Source organism: Phoca vitulina, unplaced genomic scaffold (genome assembly GCF_004348235.1).
Source record: "Phoca vitulina isolate PV1807 unplaced genomic scaffold, GSC_HSeal_1.0 scaffold24, whole genome shotgun sequence".
NCBI lineage: Eukaryota > Metazoa > Chordata > Mammalia > Carnivora > Phocidae > Phoca > Phoca vitulina.
The window spans coordinates 8,383,207-8,400,333 of record NW_022589727.1 but is presented as its reverse complement, the minus strand read 5'-3'; the positions used below and the strand labels follow the sequence as shown (position 1 = coordinate 8,400,333).

At 43.4% G+C, this 17,127-nt stretch overlaps 2 protein-coding genes across 6 annotated transcripts in view; one reads left to right on the top strand and one right to left on the bottom strand.

Moving 5' to 3' along the window:
- Window positions 1–7,812, bottom strand: part of ZSCAN30 (zinc finger and SCAN domain containing 30) — a 19,050-nt gene extending 11,238 nt beyond the window's left edge. Inside the window, exon 1 of one of the 5 annotated variants that reach the window (XM_032421431.1) lies at window positions 7,647–7,812. The gene's annotated coding sequence lies outside the window, so the exon portion shown is untranslated. Of the gene's footprint in view, window positions 1–653; window positions 1,104–2,212; window positions 2,264–7,646 lie in introns of those variants that run through there. The other 4 variants (XM_032421430.1, XM_032421428.1, XM_032421425.1 and 1 more) reach the window with 4 other exon arrangements.
- Window positions 1–17,127, top strand: part of ZNF397 (zinc finger protein 397) — a 46,572-nt gene that overhangs the window by 20,996 nt on the left and 8,449 nt on the right. The window contains exon 5 of the mRNA XM_032421437.1: window positions 16,643–16,648. Coding sequence (XP_032277328.1) covers window positions 16,643–16,648 — 6 coding nt within the window. The remainder of the gene's footprint in view (window positions 1–16,642; window positions 16,649–17,127) is intronic.

Here is a 17,127-nt window from a genome sequence, read left to right as displayed (position 1 = left end):
TGAGCTTAGATATGGCCCTTCCCTCTGGGAGGTGAGAGCCTGGTCCCAGCTAGCTTAGTCCAAGCAACCCAAGAACCTCCAGGGCACTTTTGGACAAAACTGCTTCCTTCAGTATAGCTGTTATTATAATGTATCTGCATTGTTTGCTTACTTAATTGTAACAGAAAACTCTAATTGAGCTTTTATTGTACAATGAGCATGGTCTACCTGTTCATTTCATCTTCGCAGCACTTTATGGTCTAGGTTCTACTGTTTTACTGAACAGAAACTGAGAAGTTACATAATTTGTCTCAGGTCCCATGGTTTGGAAGTGATGTAGTCTGGACTGTTTTCAAACAAAATGGTCTGACTCCAGAGTCCATGCTCTTAGATATGTACTCTGCTGAAATGCCTTCCCCACCAAACCAATGGCCCTTTCGAGGAGGTCCTGTGTTTTTCCACACATTTCCTTAATATTTACAGAATGCCTACTTTGTGCAGGCACTGCCCTAGGCACTGAGCAGAGAGTTATAAACAAGACAGTGTCCTTGCCATTACGTAACTTAAAATTTTAGTAGGGAGGCAGAGGTTAAACAGAAAGGCCACAGGATTACCTAACTTAGTCTTGGTAAGAACTACAAAGGGGAAAGTAGAAAGGGCTATGAGGGTCGAACCTAAACCGGGGAAGTCAAGACGAACAGCTGAGACCTGACTCAAGAGCGAGCTCTGGCCGCATAAGAAGTGGGAGGAAAGATCGCCTCAGTTCATCGCCGACTCCTCAGCCTGCGGCCTGGCGCACAGGAGGCGCCCGGTAAGTGCTTGCGAAGTCAAAGGACGCTAGGGCGGCGGATGAGCAGGCAAACAGACAGATGCAGGAAGAAATGGACCGACTGCCGGACGGAAGCGTCGAGGAGGGGCGGCCACCTGGTACAGCCGCAGGCTCTGCCTGTGGCAGGGACAGGCTGAGGCAAAGCGGCGGGGAGGGCTGAGGCCCGACGGGGGCGGTTTGGGAAGCACCGGGGCCGCGCTGCCGGATCGCCTCACTCACCCTTCGCTCGGCTGGCTGCCGCACAGACCCCAGGGAGGGAGCAGAACGGCCTCCGGCCGCGCGCGCCGGAAGTGCGGGCGGGCGCGCCCCTCTAGGAAGCCCGGAGGACTGCAGCTCTGTGGCCCGCGCGGGGCGCAGGGGCTTGGGAGGAGGGGTGCGAAGCTGGGGGCAGTGTGTCTCCGGGTGGGAGTTGGTGGGGACAGCCCCGATTCAAAATGGTTGACAGGCGACGGAAAGAGCAGAAAAGAAATATATAGAGAGCGCGCGTCTGGTGTAACCCCAAGGAGATAAAAATAGAACCCTCCCTCTGTAAATTTGGGGAAGAGGAGGTCAAGACCACATTCGTACACCACAAACACGCTGTCTTCAGTGACAGTTCTAGAAGCTAACGCGAGCAGTGCGTGGAGGTTGAGGGAAGGGCCCAGCCCAGGCTCGGCGAGGGTGCAAGGCGGAGGATCGACCCTGCCGTCGTGGGCAAGGGCAAGGAGGGCCGAAACCAAGCGGGACAGACTCAGAAAAATTTTCTCTCGTAGAAGGCGCTACTCAAGCTGAGTCTTGCCCAACGACTAAAATGATGACTTAGAGGAGTGGCCTGAGGGAGAGCACAGCAACGGGAAGTTCAGGGCATGCTGAGGAATTAGCCCAGCATCTTCGTTGGCTGGAACCTAGGCTGAGGGATGCGGTGGGGTCAGGTTTGGAGTTTCAAATGCCAGGCTCCGGGAATTAGAAATGCCTTTAGTAATCAGTGCAGGCCATTTACATGTGACATGGCAAGAACTGTACTTCGGGGCGGTGTCTGGCATACTGTGTAGAGTGGATTAAAGGGCAAAACAGATAACGAAAAGAGGACAGACGTTTAGCAACGTGAACTTAGCAGGATTTGGTCGTATCTGAAAATATGATTGAAGATGGAGAAGGGCATGACATCACCAAGGGAGATCTTATGGAAAATAAACAGGAGATTATAAAATACCAATGTTTGTGGGTGGGAAGAGCAAGAACAGATAGAGAAGAGAAGCTTCTTGGAGGAGGAAAGCCCAGATGGTTCAAACATCATAAAAGTCAAGAGTGTATCAGGAGAGAGAACAGGTGACCAGCAGATGGGGCAGAGAACTGGAAGAGGCAAGAGCTAAGGTGATGCTGGAATTAAGGGGAGGGGTAGACGAAGAGCTTGAGAGATGTTACCTGTGGAATGTACTTGTAAGATAAGACACTTAAAACAGGTGATAATTCCTTCTGAGAAATGCGATCCTACAAGAAGGAAAAAGAAAGAACACTTGGTTGGACTAGGCAACGGGATTGAAAGGTGTTTGTTTTTTTAAAGATACTAGACACCTAATTATATTTGTAGGAAAAAAAGGTAAAATGTGAGTAGGAAGAAAAACTGAAGATAGAAGGAAAGAGGAATACATAGCTGATGGGGAGAGAATGAGACCAGATAGGCAGGTGGAGTTGTCTCAGAAAATAAAACGAAGCATTATAATAAAAAACGGTGCATTTTGGTCTGTGTTTTGATGCTGTGAATGCAGAACAGCCAAATAGTATTGGTTAGCAATGCTGATTTTACAAGTAAACAAATGCACATACTATTTTTTGAATTTTCACAAACTGAACATACTCATGTTACTAGCACCCAGATGAAGAAACAGAACATTATCCCTCTTCAGAAGTCCCCCTTGTGCTCTCTTCAAGTCACCACCCTCCTCTAGCCCTGAAAGATAGCCACTACACTGAACTTTGAACATGATAGGTTGGTCTTGCCTCTTTTTGTACTGTATATAAATGGAATTCAATAGGTACTCTTTTAAGTCAGGCTGAATTCAACATTGTGAAATCTGTTCATACAATGTACATTTTCATTTTTTTTTTTAAGATTTTATTTATTTGACAGAGAGAGATAGTGAGAGCAGGAACACAAGCAGGGGGAGTCGGAGAGGGAGAAGAAGGCTTCCTGCGGAGCAGGGAGCCCGATGCGGGGCTCGATCCCAGGAGCCTGGGATCATGACCTGAGCTGAAGGCAGACGCTTAACGACTGAGCCACCCAGGCACCCCTACATTTTCATTTCTAATAATGTTACATTGTATGATTATACCAATATTCATTCAATTATTGATAAATATTATTGAAAGATATTTGAATCTCTAACCACATTAATTTATTTTTGGATATTAAACCAACTTACTAGGATAAATCCTACTGAGTCGTGGTATGTAATCCTTTTTTATATATCAAGTTAATTTTTAAAAATATTTTATTTATTGGGCGCCTGGGTGGCTCAGTTGGTTAGGCAACTGCCTTCGGCTCAGGTCATGATCCTGGAGTCCCAGGATCGAGTCCCACATCGGGCTCCCTGCTCAGTGGGGAGTCTGCTTCTCCCTCTAACCCCCCCCCTCATGCTCTCTCTCTCTCATTCTCTCTCTCAAATAAATAAATAAAATCTTTAAAAAATATTTTTTATTTATTTATTTGAGATAGAGAGAGCCTGTGCACAAGCAGTGGGGAGGGGCAAAGGGAGAAGGAGAAGCCGGCTTGCTCCCAGGACCCTGAGATCCTGACCTGAGCCAAAAGCAGACGCTTAACCGACTGAGCCACCCAGGCGCCCCTATATTAATGAAGTTAATTTGCTAATATTTTATTGAGGACTTTTGTGTCTGTATTGTTAGAGATATTGGTCTGTAGCTTTCTTTTCCTGTGATGTCTTTGTCTGCTTTGTTTTTTTTTTTTTTTTTAAGATTTTATTTATTCATTTGAGACAGAGAGATACAGAGGGAGAGAGAGAGAAAGAGCATGAGCAGGGGAGAGGCAGAGGGAGAGGGAGAAGCAGGCTCCCAGCCGAGCCAGGAGCCAGATGTGGGGCTCGATCCCAGGACTCTGGGATCATGACCTGAGCCGAAGACAGACGCTCAGCCATCTGAGCCACCCAGGCGCCCTTGTCTGCTTTGGTATCAAAGTAATTACTGGCCCTTCTATTTTCTGGGAGAGATTGTGAAAGACTGGTATTCTTTAACTGTTCGAAAGAATTTACTAGTGAAGCCATCTGGGCCTGTGCTTTTCTTTGTTAGAAAATTTTTAGTTACTAATTCAACTTCTTTACTTTTCACACATTTATTCACATTTTCTATTTTTTTCAGTCCCTTTTTTTTTTAAAGATTGTATTTATTTATTTATTTATTTATTTATTTATCAGTCAGGGATAGAGAGAGAGCACGAGCAGGGGGAGCGGCGGGCAGAGGGAGAAGCAGGCTCCCCACTGAGCAAGGAGCCCAAGGCGGGACTGGATCCCAGGACCCTGGGATCATGACCTGAGCCGGAGGCAGATAGTTAACCAGCTGAGCCACCCAGGCATCCCTCAGTCACTTTTAGTAATTTGTATATTTCAAGTAATTTGTCTATGACACTTAATGTTGTATAATATGTTGGCATGAAGTTATTCATAGGATTCCCTTATATTCTTTTAAATTATTATAGCGTTGGTAGTGATGTCCCCTCTTCTCTGCTTTTGTTAATCTCTTTTTTTCTTGGTCAGCGTATTAAAGGTTTGTCGATTTTTGTTCATATTTTCAAAGAACAAAATTTTGGTTTCATTGATATTTCTTTATTGTTTACCTGTTTTCTATTTCATTCATTACTATTCTAATCATTATTACTCCTTTCCTTCTGCTTTTTTGTTGTTAAGTTTGCTGCCCATTTTCAGGCTTCTTAAGGTGGAAACTTAGGTTATTGATAAGAGATTTTCTTCTTAGATAGACATTTTGAAGCTATAAAATTTCCTCTAAGCACTGCTTTGGTTGCATCCCATAAAATTGTGTATGTTGCATTTCGTTTTCATTCAGTTTAAAATATTTTCTAGGGCGCCTGGGTGGCTCAGTTGGTTGAGCGACTGCCTTCCTGGAGTCCCTGGATCGAGTCCCGCGTCGGGCTCCCTGCTCGGCGGGGAGCCTGCTTCTCCCTCTGACCCTCCCCCCTCTCATGTGCTCTCTCTCATTCTCTTTCTCTCAAATAAATAAATAAAATCTTTAAAAAAATAAAATAAAATAAAATAAAATATTTTCTAATTTCCTTTGTGATTTCTTCTTTGAACCAAAAGTTATTTAGATATGGGCTGTTTAACTTCCAAATATTTGTAGAGTTCCCAAATTATTACTCTGTGGCTCAGTATGTCCCTTGGGCCAATGGAAGCTCCATCAGCCCCTCTCAGCTAAGGTGGCCCTGGTCTCTCAGCCCTTAAGTGGACCCGCCTACTGGGCTCCCCATTTTCTGCATGCAGAACCCTAGAAATCTGGCAAACTTCCTTCATTTTGTCCCATTTTGTCCTGCCTCTGTCCAATTCAGTCCAAGCTGGTAGTGTTTCTGGTGATATAACAACCATGTTGGTTGTCTGTGGATATCAAGGGGATCCACACAGTTATATGCAGGGGTTCTTCTCAGATCCTTCCTGGATCACCCATTTCTACTTCTGGTTTCTGTTGAGACAGTTGGTTGGATGCATGAATCACACACCCAATCTCTTCACCAAAAGGTTGTCCAGCTACATTCATGGCCTTGTCTCCAGAGCAAGGATAGGCTGAGAAATTTTCCAAATTATCAAGTACTGATTCCTTTTCGCTTAATAGTTCCTTCCTCAATTTCTCTCTTTCCTCTCATATTTTACTATAGTCAGCAAGGAAAAACCAGGCCACATTTTTCAAACTTTGCTTGGAAAGCTCCTCAGCTAAATATCCAACTTCATCACTTACAAATTCTTTTTCCACCCAATAGCAGAACATGATTCAGCCAAGTTTCTGCTACTTTACAAGTATCGCCTTTTCTCCAGCTTCCAATAATGTTTTCTTCATTTCCGTCTGATACCTCACCAGTATATTTAATGCTCATTATTCCTAGCAAAATTCTGTTCATGACAATATATGTATTCTTTAAGATGACAGAAAAGGTTTCTACTGTCCTTTTCGCTTCCTTCCAAGCCCTTGCCAGAGTCAACTTTAACATCCATATTTCTACCAACAATCTCTTCAAGGCAACCTAGGTATTTTCTATCATGAGCCTCAAAACCCTTCCAAATTCTAGTCATTACTCAACTCCAAAGCCACATCAGCATTTTTAGGTATTTGTTAAAGTAGCACCTCACTTCTGGTACCACAGAGTGGCTTAATACAACAGAAATGTATTCTCTCACAGTTTGGAGGTTACAAATCCAAAATCAAGGTGCTGGCAGAACCGTGCTTTCTGAAGGCTCTGAGGTTCATGCCTGTCTCCTAACTTCCGGTAATTGCTGGCAATCCTTGGTGTTCTTTGCCTTGGAGATGCATCACTTTAATGACTGCCTCCACATTCATATGGTGTCCTCTCCTCTCTGTGAGTCTCCTTTGTGTCTGAATTGACCTCTTCTTATAAAGACACCAGTTGTTGGGTTAGGGCCCACCTTAATCCAGCATGATCTCATTTTAACTTGATTACATCTGCAAAGATCCTATTTCCAAATAAAGTCACATTCACAGGAACCACAGGTTAGGACTTGAACATATCTTTTGGGAGGAACACAATTCAACCCACAACAATGTGTTAAGTACAGACCAAGAGTTGTTTAAACTGCTGTGACTTGGTTTTGAAGTTGAAGACTTTTCAAAATGATGCCAATGACCTCACTGACTGAAAATAAAAGAAATGATCTGATTTGAATTCAACTCTAGAGGTCTTGGAGAATTCTGGTGTTTGGGATACAAGCCTATTCATCTCTGTCAAAGTGAACCTTAGGAAATGATAATATTGGCCATTATTTCGCCTTCTGAATCTCAGTTTTCAGCACTTGTTCTGTTTTGTTTTGTTTTTAAGATTTTATTTATTTATCTGAGAGAGAGAAAGAATAAGCATGAGCTAGAGAGAGAGAACACAAGCGGGGAGGAGGGGCAGAGGGAGAGGCAGACTCCCTGCTGAGCAGATCCCAGGACTCCAGGATCATGACCTAAGATGAAGGCAGCAGCTTAATGGACTGAGCCACCCAGGAGCCCCAGCACTTGTTCTGTTTTTAAAAAGTCACAGTCAATTGGACATGCATATTAATATATCAAAGATGTTGGATTGTCCATAATTTAGATGTACCATTCAAAATCAAACAGCAGCAGCCTACGTGTTAATATTTCTTTGATCAAAAAGGAATGTTAAATTTTTCATTTGGCTTCACAATTTGGATTTATTTCCCTTTTTCACCTGGACCTGGGGATTGATTTTTAGATTGAAATTCATTCTTTGTGAAGACTGATTATATAGTCTAACTATCAAGGGAAATTAATTTCTAATACAATATAATACATGATAAGCAATACAGGATAAGCAGTCGGTCTTTATGTCCAACTTTCTGAGGAAGAGGTCTGTAGTTTTTATCATATTCTCAAAGTAGTTATATTACCCAAAAAAGATTAAGAACCACTGCTGTAGAATATGCCTAAATCAGACATATGTTAGTTTGGCCTAGTTTCCCCCAAGAGGAAATGGAATAGGAAATGGAAATCAGGTAGAATATTGGTGGGTGACCTATCAGTTTCATTCTTGAGACTCTCATATCATTTCCCATGCCTGTATTATCACTCCTGATCTCTCTGGAAACCTTTGAATTCCTTTTACCTTACTGAGAGGAACTTCTCCAGTGTCAGCTGGTGTGAACCACAGTTGGGTCTAGGGTTGTTTTGGTCGATTGATCAAACTGTTAGATTCCAAGCTGGCTTCTCAGCCTCCGAATGCAATATCTTTGGTAAGACTCCACAAAGCAACAAATCTAGCACAATCTGAAAAAAAGTTTGATTTCCTTGGTTAAATACTCAGAAAATCTATATTCACATCAACACTTCCAGGTAAAAAGTTAACAAAACCCTCACCTTTGGGGCGCCTGGGTGGCTCAGTCGTTAAGCATCTGCCTTCGGCTCAGGTCCTGATCCCAGGGTCCTGGGATCGAGCCCCGCATCGGGCTCCCTGCTCTGCGGGAAGCCTGCTTCTCCCTCTCCCACTACCCCTGCTTGTGTTCCCTCTCTCGCTGTGTCTCTCTCTGCCAAATAAATAAATAAAATCTTTAAAAAAAAAAAAAAACCCTCACCTTTGTACGTAAGTATTAACCTTTGATTAAATTTCTCATTCTCTTTTACTGAACACCTGTTTAAAGTAGTATATCGGGGCGCCTGGGTGGCTCAGTCGGTTAAGCGGCTGCCTTCGGCTCAGGTCATGATCCCAGGGTTCTGGGATCGAGCCCCACATCGGGCTCCTTGCTCAGCGGGGAGCCTGCTTCTCCCTCTCCCTCTGCCTGCCTGCCGCTTCCCCTGCTTGTGCTCTCTCTCACTCTCTCTCTCTGTGTCAAATAAATAAATAAAATCTTTAAAAAAAAAATAAAGTAGTATATCAACTATGGCATTCTCATACATTGCTGGTGGGGATGCAAAATGTTTCAGCCATTCTAACAGTGTAGCAGTTTCTCAAAATGTTAAACATACAACTACCATGAAAAAGAAAAAAGTACATGTCCGTATAAAGTCTTGGACAACAATGTTCATAGCAGCTTTATTTGTAATAGTAAAAAACTGGAAATAACCCAAATTCCCATCAACTCGTGAGTGGATAAACAAATTGTGATACATATATAGCTAATGGAATATTATTCAGCAAAAAAAGCAATGGACTACTGATATACAACAGTGATACAGATAAATCTCAAAATAATAATACTCAGTGAAAGAAGTCTGACCAAAAAAAGAGTGCATTCTCTATGATTCTATTTAAATAAATCTCTAAAACATGCAAACTAATCTATAGTAACACAAAGCAGAACAGTGGTTGGGAGCTGTGGGAAGAGAGGGGGGAGATACAAAAGGTAGAAGAAAACTTCTGAGTTTGCTGATACGTTCATTATTTTGATTGTGGTGATGGTTTCACAACTATATACATATGACAAAACTTACTAAATTATATACTCTAAATATTTGCTTATTATTGAATGTCTCTTATATCACAGTGAAGCTGTTTTGTTTTTGTTTTTGTTCTAAAGTATCTGTACCCCATTCTTGGGAGGCTGGACCCAAACAAGTTCTTTACAGGAATATCAGAGTCTCACTCATACATCCCTAAGATTTCATACATCAGAAGAGGGTCTTGGGCTGGTACAGAAAGCCCTCTACTTCTACCTCAACCATCATTTCAGCCAATCACCACTTTTTTAAACCTGTACCTCTTCCCAACATCTCATATGTCTCAATCATTCTCCTAACTCCCCCTGTACTTCCTAAGAAATTTCCAAGGACATAACAATATCCTTTCCTATTCCAATGTGCGCCCTGCTGCCCCAAATTTCAGGTCCTTCTCATCCTGATCTTTTAGCCACATGAGGAATGTACTGGCAAGCAAACTGTTTAGTTTCTATTTTGTTTATTTCTGATCTTGTCTTTATTAATTTCCTTCCTTCTACTGGTTTTGAGTTTTGTTTGTTCTTTTTCTAGTTCCTTTAGGTGTAAGTTGGTTTATCTGAGATTCTTGCTTCTTGAAGTAGGCCTGTATTGCTATAAACCTCCCTCTTAGAACAGCTTTTGCTGCATCCCAAAGATTTGGGGGCTGTTGTGTTTTCATTTTCATTTGTCTCCATATATATTTTTTTTTAAATTTCCTCTTAAGCAAGCTGTTGAGAAACAGATCCCCTGTGGCCTTCCTTGATGGCAAAGTACATCAAAATCCAGCTTCCCAGCAACTCAGGAATTAACCGCTGAGGATTATTTATTTGTAGGGCATTGTAGGGCAATGGTTCTCAAAGTGTGGTCCCAGAACCAACAGCAGCAGTACCTGTGAACCTGAGCTCCCACCCCAGACCTGCTGAGTGGTAAACTCTAGGGGTGGGGCCCCCAAAAAAGTATTTTAACAAGGCGCCCAGGTGATTTGGAGGCACACCACTGTTCTGGGGAAAAAAACCAGAGAGAGGACAGGAAGAAAGTTAGAACGGAAGCACACCAGCGAATATGAAGAGGAGGTGGAGTGGGGATTTAAAGAGAGAGAGATAATAAAGAACTCATTACGTAGTCAGAAAACCTACCCTGCCCCAAAGGGCTTTCCCGAAAGATGTTTCGACATTCACGTCAAGAACCGGCAAATAGGGCAGGAGGGGACCTGTCGCTGGCTGACCAGGTCGCTCGCTACAGCTGGGCTGGGACAGCTAGGCGGAGGTTCAGGGGTTAAATCTCCGCAACCCTCTCCCCAACCCGCCGCCGCCGCCGCCGCCACCGCCCCCTCGCGCCTGCGCCCGGGCGGCCCCGCCCCCCCGCCCCCCGCCATAGAGCTGAGCAATTCTCCCAGCTTCCTAGAGCGGACGCGGTGATGGCGGTTCCGCAGCTTGTGAGGCTTGACAGCGACCTGGAGGACACGTCGAGGTATGGGTGATATCAGGTCACGGGAGCCCGGGGAACTCGGGTGATCTCGCCTTCTGAGCTGCCTTGCGGCGCCGCCAGGGAACCCTGTGGGGTTTCTTGAGTCCATGGAGAGTCCCGGCCGCCGGGCTCGCCCCCAGGCGCTGCTCCTGGGGACGGTGGGTCCTTGGCCTAGCGTGCTTTGGGTACCCGGTCGGCGCCTGCGCGGCCTCGGTTTCAACTGAATGAACACCAAAAACTTTGGGGGCATGTGGAATCAGGAAGGGGGATGCATCCACGCAGATCAGCAGAGCGTGCCGGCAAAGAGCAGCCTGAATGTGCGAGGCTGGAAGAAGGGAAGGAGGGAAAGAAAGATAATGATGGTGACCAGTAGTGTCGGTTTGGTGTAGAAAAGGCAGCGAATACAGCGTTAACCGCTGAAACAAAATCTTATAATGCCCTTCCCTGCCTTATCGTCCCAGTTACGTCCTTATTTCGGTAGCATTTACCCCCAATTATGTTTGAAGGTCTCTAGCCTTGGAATGGAGAATACATGCCCAAAAGGGTTAATGTCTGATCCTCATCACGAGGGAAGAAGCTTAATAAATTCTGTGAGAAAACCACTTGGAAATTAAATGAGATTTTGTTTTCTCCTCCACTTCTTTTATTATCTAGAGGATGTTTCTGGTGGTCTAGTCTCAGAAATTATATCTCCAGTCTCCACAATGATTCCCTTCCAAGCCCAGTGGTGCCCCGTTGCCTCCAGGTTTCAGACTCCTATGTGGACAGGAAAAGCTTACTAAGGAAATGGTAATTCTCCAGTTGCTCCCCGAGGTGCCAAGTGTCCAGTTACAGCCCATGGAGATCCACTTCAATTATGAATCTCAAGAACACCACCTTCTGTCAGGTGAGAAGCAGTGTATTGTATCTTTCTTAGGGGGTACAAGTGGTGGGGAGGGTTGTTCCTGGTGCTCTGTTAGTGTCTTCGAGTGCTATTGGTATTCTTCGTTGCCTACCCCTCACTGTGTTAGACAATACCATCTCTTGAGTGCTGCAAGCAGAGTCACATAGCTTTATTGTGAATTCTGGCAATCAATATCTCATGGAGTTCCCTCCTCTCCTTAAGGACCCACTTATCCATTTTTTCTCATTATAATCACCTTATCACCAGTCTGTCAGTATTTGATATTTTCCCTTTAAAATCTTTTCAAGTCATCTTTTTTCAAGTACTGTAGAGGCATAGTTAAAAGTTTTGGAGTCTGACACTGTGGATTCAAATACTAGCTTTGTCATGTACTAGCTTCAGTAAATTACTTGCGTTTTGTTTTGTTTTTAACGATTCTGTGACCTTATTGTATAAGTATATAATAACTCATACCTTGGAGGTTATTTTGAGGATTGTGTCTATTACTCCATAATAAAGGACCCCAAAATTTAGTGACATAAAACATCAGACTTTTTTTTTTTTTTTAAAGATTTTATTTATTTGACAGAGACACAGCGAGAGAGGGAACATAAGCAGAGGGAGAGGGAGAAGCAGGCTTCCTGCTGAGCAGGGAGCCCGATGTGGGGCTCAGATCCCAGGACCCTGGGATCATGACCTGAGCCGAAGCCAGGCGCTTAACGACTGAGCCACCCAGCACCCAACATCAGACATTTTTAAACCACGTTATTTTCTTATGGTTCTGTAGGTCCTCAATTTGGACTGGGTTCTGCTGGCAGTTTTTCTCATGGTTTTATCTGGGATCACTCATGCAGTCATCTAGTGGCTCAGCCAGGGCCAGGGTCTGAGTATCAGTCATATATGTCTGGCCGTTGGTGGTGGTTATGGCTTGGGTCACCCATCTGCAGCAGTCCAGCCCAGACTTATTCACAGGGCAGCCAGTTTCCCAGACAGAAAAAGGGCAAGCCTTGGGAAGCATAAGCACTTTTCTGACCTATGTTTGTGTTATATTGACCAAACCAAATCAACATGACCAGTTCCAGAGTCATTGTGGAAGAGAACTACACAAGGATATAGGTATTAGGAGATAGGATTCATTGGGGTCCATTACTACTATAACAACACCACGAGTACTAATGATATTCCGGTATATAAAACTCTGCACACAGACTAGGCTGTTAGTAGGTTCTTTATAAATGGTAGCCACTGTTATTTTTAGTAAGATACTTTTATTTTTTTGAGATTTTATTTATTTGACAGAGAGAGAGCGAGAGAGGGAACACAAGCAGGGGGAGTGGGAGAGGGAGAAGCAGGCTTCCTCCTGAACAGGGAGCCCGATGCGGGGCTCGATCCCAGGACCCTGGGATCATGACCTGAGCCGAAGGCAGACGCCTAATGACTGAGCCACCCAGGTGCCCCTAGTAAGATAATTTTAATCCCACCCTTGTTCAGGTGTTCCGCAGGGTCTCATTTCCACATCATATTTTGCTGTTTTCTGATTTTGGTCCTCTCATTTGCTGCTATTTTGCCTGTGAAATTCACCTTCTATTGTCATTTTCTTTTACTCTAGATCTTCTGCCTCTTTATGGCTTTGAAGTATCTTTATTTCATTTTGTTTCTCTCTTCTGTATTTAGAACTTGTCTTTGCTTAAGAACCTATTCTAAGGCATCTAGCTCTCATTTTTCCTGAGAATTACTGTAGAATTGGGTCTCCTTCTTGCAGTTTTATATAAATTAATATACATATTGCATGTGTTTGTGTCTCTTAGAGTGTGTGTAAAAGAACATTTTGTTACTGTAATCTAATTATACTAAAGTACATTTATAAAATATAGAAAGACACAAAATGGGAATTTAAATAACCTACAACTCCACCATCTAGAGATAGTCACTAACATTAATGTATCCTTCAAATAATTTAATCAACTATTCAATGCTTATTGTTGATACATGTTTATTAATCAGATTATAGCTTATTAATTATTGCTGACCATATAATATGGTTAGTTATTGAAGGGTTGCTCTGTGCTAGGCACTGTTCTAAGTGCTGGGCATATAGCAGTGAACTGAACAGATAAGCCTTTGCCCTTAAGGAGCTTACATTCTGGTGGGGGAAACAGGAAATAAGTAAATATATGGTAGAGTATCAGATAGTGATAATCCTTACGAAGAAAATAAACCAGGATATATCAGTCAGGACTCTAGCAGGAAACAGATGGTTCATTCAAATTGGGTAATTCAAGGTTCCATGAAGAAGATGGGCAGGGTTACAGAAATTAATAAGGGATAGAGTACAGCTTTGGGACAAAAAAAATGATAAGCAGTTATTACCTTTAGGCCTAATGTTACAAAGGGAGAGACTGATTACCAGATCATGGAGAGTATAGCTGTAGGGTAGAGCTGCCCAGTTGGAGCCATGGCCTTTGCTAAAAGAAACAATTACTTCCAACTCCTGGCCCAGCAGGAAAGGAGTCAGGATGTAGAGTGAAGAACTCATCCCGGTTTCCCTGGGATTTAGCACTGAAAGTCCCATATCCCAAGAACCCCGTCTGTTTTGGACAAACCAGGATAGTTGGTCACTCTACAGTTCTCCTCCTTCTTTGGGCCAAATCTAATTGCAAGCCAGAGGACAGAGAGTCCCAAGTGCTGCAGTCCAAAAACTAATATCAACCTCTTGGAGCACAGAGCAACATGAACAGTAGATCTAGAGGGGCAAAAGGAGAATATCCCATTACAGTCCACCTCTTTTAACCTATAATATTTACTTTTGTCCTTTGTTTGGTTTATCATGTTCCCAACACATATCTTTTTCTTAAGCTCTTTTTTTTTTTTTTAAAGATTTATTTATTTATTTGAGAGAGCGAGAATACATGAGAGGGGGGAGGGTTAGAGGGAGAAGCAGGCTCCTCACCGAGCAGGGAGCCCGATGCGGGACTCGATCCAGGGACTCCAGGATCATGACCTGAGCCGAAGGCAGTCGCTCAACCAACTGAGCCACCCAGGCGCCCCTTCTTAAGCTCTTAAGCTACCATATCTTTGCAGGTTGACTTGTAATTAAATTCTACTCCCACCTGAAACATGAAACTTCACTGCCACTGGTGCTCTTTATATAAGGTAGTGAGGTAAAGGGGGGAAAGGCATAATTAACTTAAAATCACTGCTACAGTTTTTGCTATTCACAAAGCCAAAACTGATAATCATAACTATCTTCTTCCATCACCCGTTCCATATTGCCTCTACCCTCTGCCAGAATCTCAGTGGCAGAGTTCTTTGCTTAGTTTAGTAACATAAACCTTTTTTCCTGGACGATCTGAGTCCTTGATGATCTTGTCTCTTCCCTGTTATTTCAGCGTACCATTGACTGGGCCTTTAGACATGAGAGAACTAGGAAGCACCTGCATTGAATCGTCTGAGTTCTACACCTACTGTTCTTTGCCTTTATTATGTAGCAGCGGCCAATTCCCCAGTAGCAGTTGGTATCAGTCATCCTAGCCAGTAGAGCAACCCTTTCTCTGCCTGTTGGTGCAGCAGCTTGAGGAACCCAAAATGGCCAGGAGACAGTCTCAGCTTCAGATTTGACAAAATCATGACTTTGGTAGAAGTATTTCTTCTTTGAGAACCACAACCCCAAACCCACTAAGCCCAAGATTATGGGGATAGGAATTAAAAATAGGGGTGCCTGGGTGGCTCAGTCGTTAAGCGTCTGCCTTCGGCTCAGGTCATGATCCCCGGGTCCTGGGATCGAGGCCCGCATCGGGCTCCCTGCTCGGCGGGAAGCCTGCTTCTCCCTCTCCTACTCCCCCGGCTTGTGTTCCCTCTCTCGCTCTCTCTCTCTGTCAAATAAATAAATTAAAAAAAATAAAAAATAAAAAAAAAAAATAAAAATAATATAGGGGCACCTGGGTGGCTCAGTTGGTTAAGCATCCGACTCTTGATTTCAGCTCAGGTTATGATCTCAGGGTCATGGGGTTGAGCCCCAGGTCAGAATCCCTGCTCAGTGGAGAGTCCACTTGAGATTCTTTCCCTCTCCCTCTGCCACCACCCACGTGTGCACACACGCTCATGTGCTCTCTCTCTCTCTCAAATAAATAAATCTTTAAGAATATAATATAACATAATCCATAATATAAATGGATTATGAGTTATATAGTAAAAAGAGACATTATTACTACTCCTCTACCCTTGACTCCTATACTCATGTATTCTGGCCATAGAGAAGACAACACTGTTTATTGTCCTCTGGTTTAAGGTATATATTGCATCTTGTAGGACAGCACCCCAAACTTAGGGTGTTGTTGCCTGGCTGGTACTGTAACTGGGCCTTCGGTAAATCATTCCACTATTATTGAAATCCACTTACTTCTGGATGATAGGACATGTGATAAGACCCGTGAATTACATGTGTGTGAGCTTATTGCTGTACTTCCTTCCCTGTAAAACTACTCCCTTGGAGGCATTATTGTATAGAATTACCATGGTGGTCAATGCGCATTTGTATTTGGACTGTATATTTAGTCCTTTGAAAACAGATTGTTGCCCTCTTCATGATAGAAGGGGCCAGGTATAATGAATCTGCCCCCTACTTGCGGGCTGGTACCTCTCCAGAGAACGGTACCAAATTAGGGGCTCAGTGTTGGTCCCAGCAGTTGGCTGCATGAGTACATAGCTGTGATGATAGGCATATCAGCCTTGATAAGCAGATACCTATTTTGTTGACCCCATGCATAGCCTCCATTCCTGTTGCCATGACCACTTTGTACATGAGTCCATTGGGCAAGCATTAGTAAAAAGGCTGATTGACATTCATAACATGGATCACCATGTCCATCTGATTGAGAGGCTTCTTTACAGTGGATTCCCTTTGCTGAGTATTCACATAGGACGCAAATATATTCATTCTTTGCCCATCCTAGGAGGTCTATCATAATTTTCTTCTAGAATCCTTATTTCTAGTCTTCCAAATTTGTTCTTTGAGGTACCTAATTAATCAGATAACCCATTAGTCATTATTCATGAATCAATATAGATGTGTATCTTAGGCCCTGCTGCCTTCCATGAAAGTGGACAGCCAGGTGTATACCTGAAATTCTGCCTGCTGGGAAGATTTGCCTTTACCAGTATGTTTCAGGTCACCTCAGAGTCAGGGTATAAGTAAAAGATTCATTTTCTGCTAGTGTCCACACACTGAGCAGACCCATCTATAAATCAGTTCTGTACTTTTTCCTCCTGTGTTAACTGGTGAGAGGGAATTCCCATTAGGCCATGAATATCAGCTAATGGGGAAGGGATTAGTGGAGCAATAGGAAAAGGTATTATGGCAACCCACATCACTAGCACATAGAATTTATTTGTCTTCCACACTTGCTTTTATAATGGAATGCTGGTTTGTATGTCCAGTTTTATGATTTGATGGATCAAATAGCTAGTTCACAATGGTCAGCTTGTAATAGTCATTTGGTGCTCTGTGGTCAAGCATTAAGTCTCTATTAGTGCCCAAGAGCAAGCCAATGTCTGTTTTTCACTTAGAAAATTGTTGGCAGAAGAGAGTATGGCCTTACTCCACTGACGTTCTCTTCTGGAGGCTTGCCAGGGGCTTAATACAGCATCCCTGACTCCTGCAGACACTTCTTACCATTGGTTATCCTGGTTAATAAAGTCATGTGACAGGACAGCTTGCATTGCAACCTGGACCACTGCAAAGCCTTTTTTAAATTTTGAGTCTCACTCAAAGATAACAACCTTACAAGTTACTAATATTGGTCATTTCAGCACATTTGACTGTGGTATC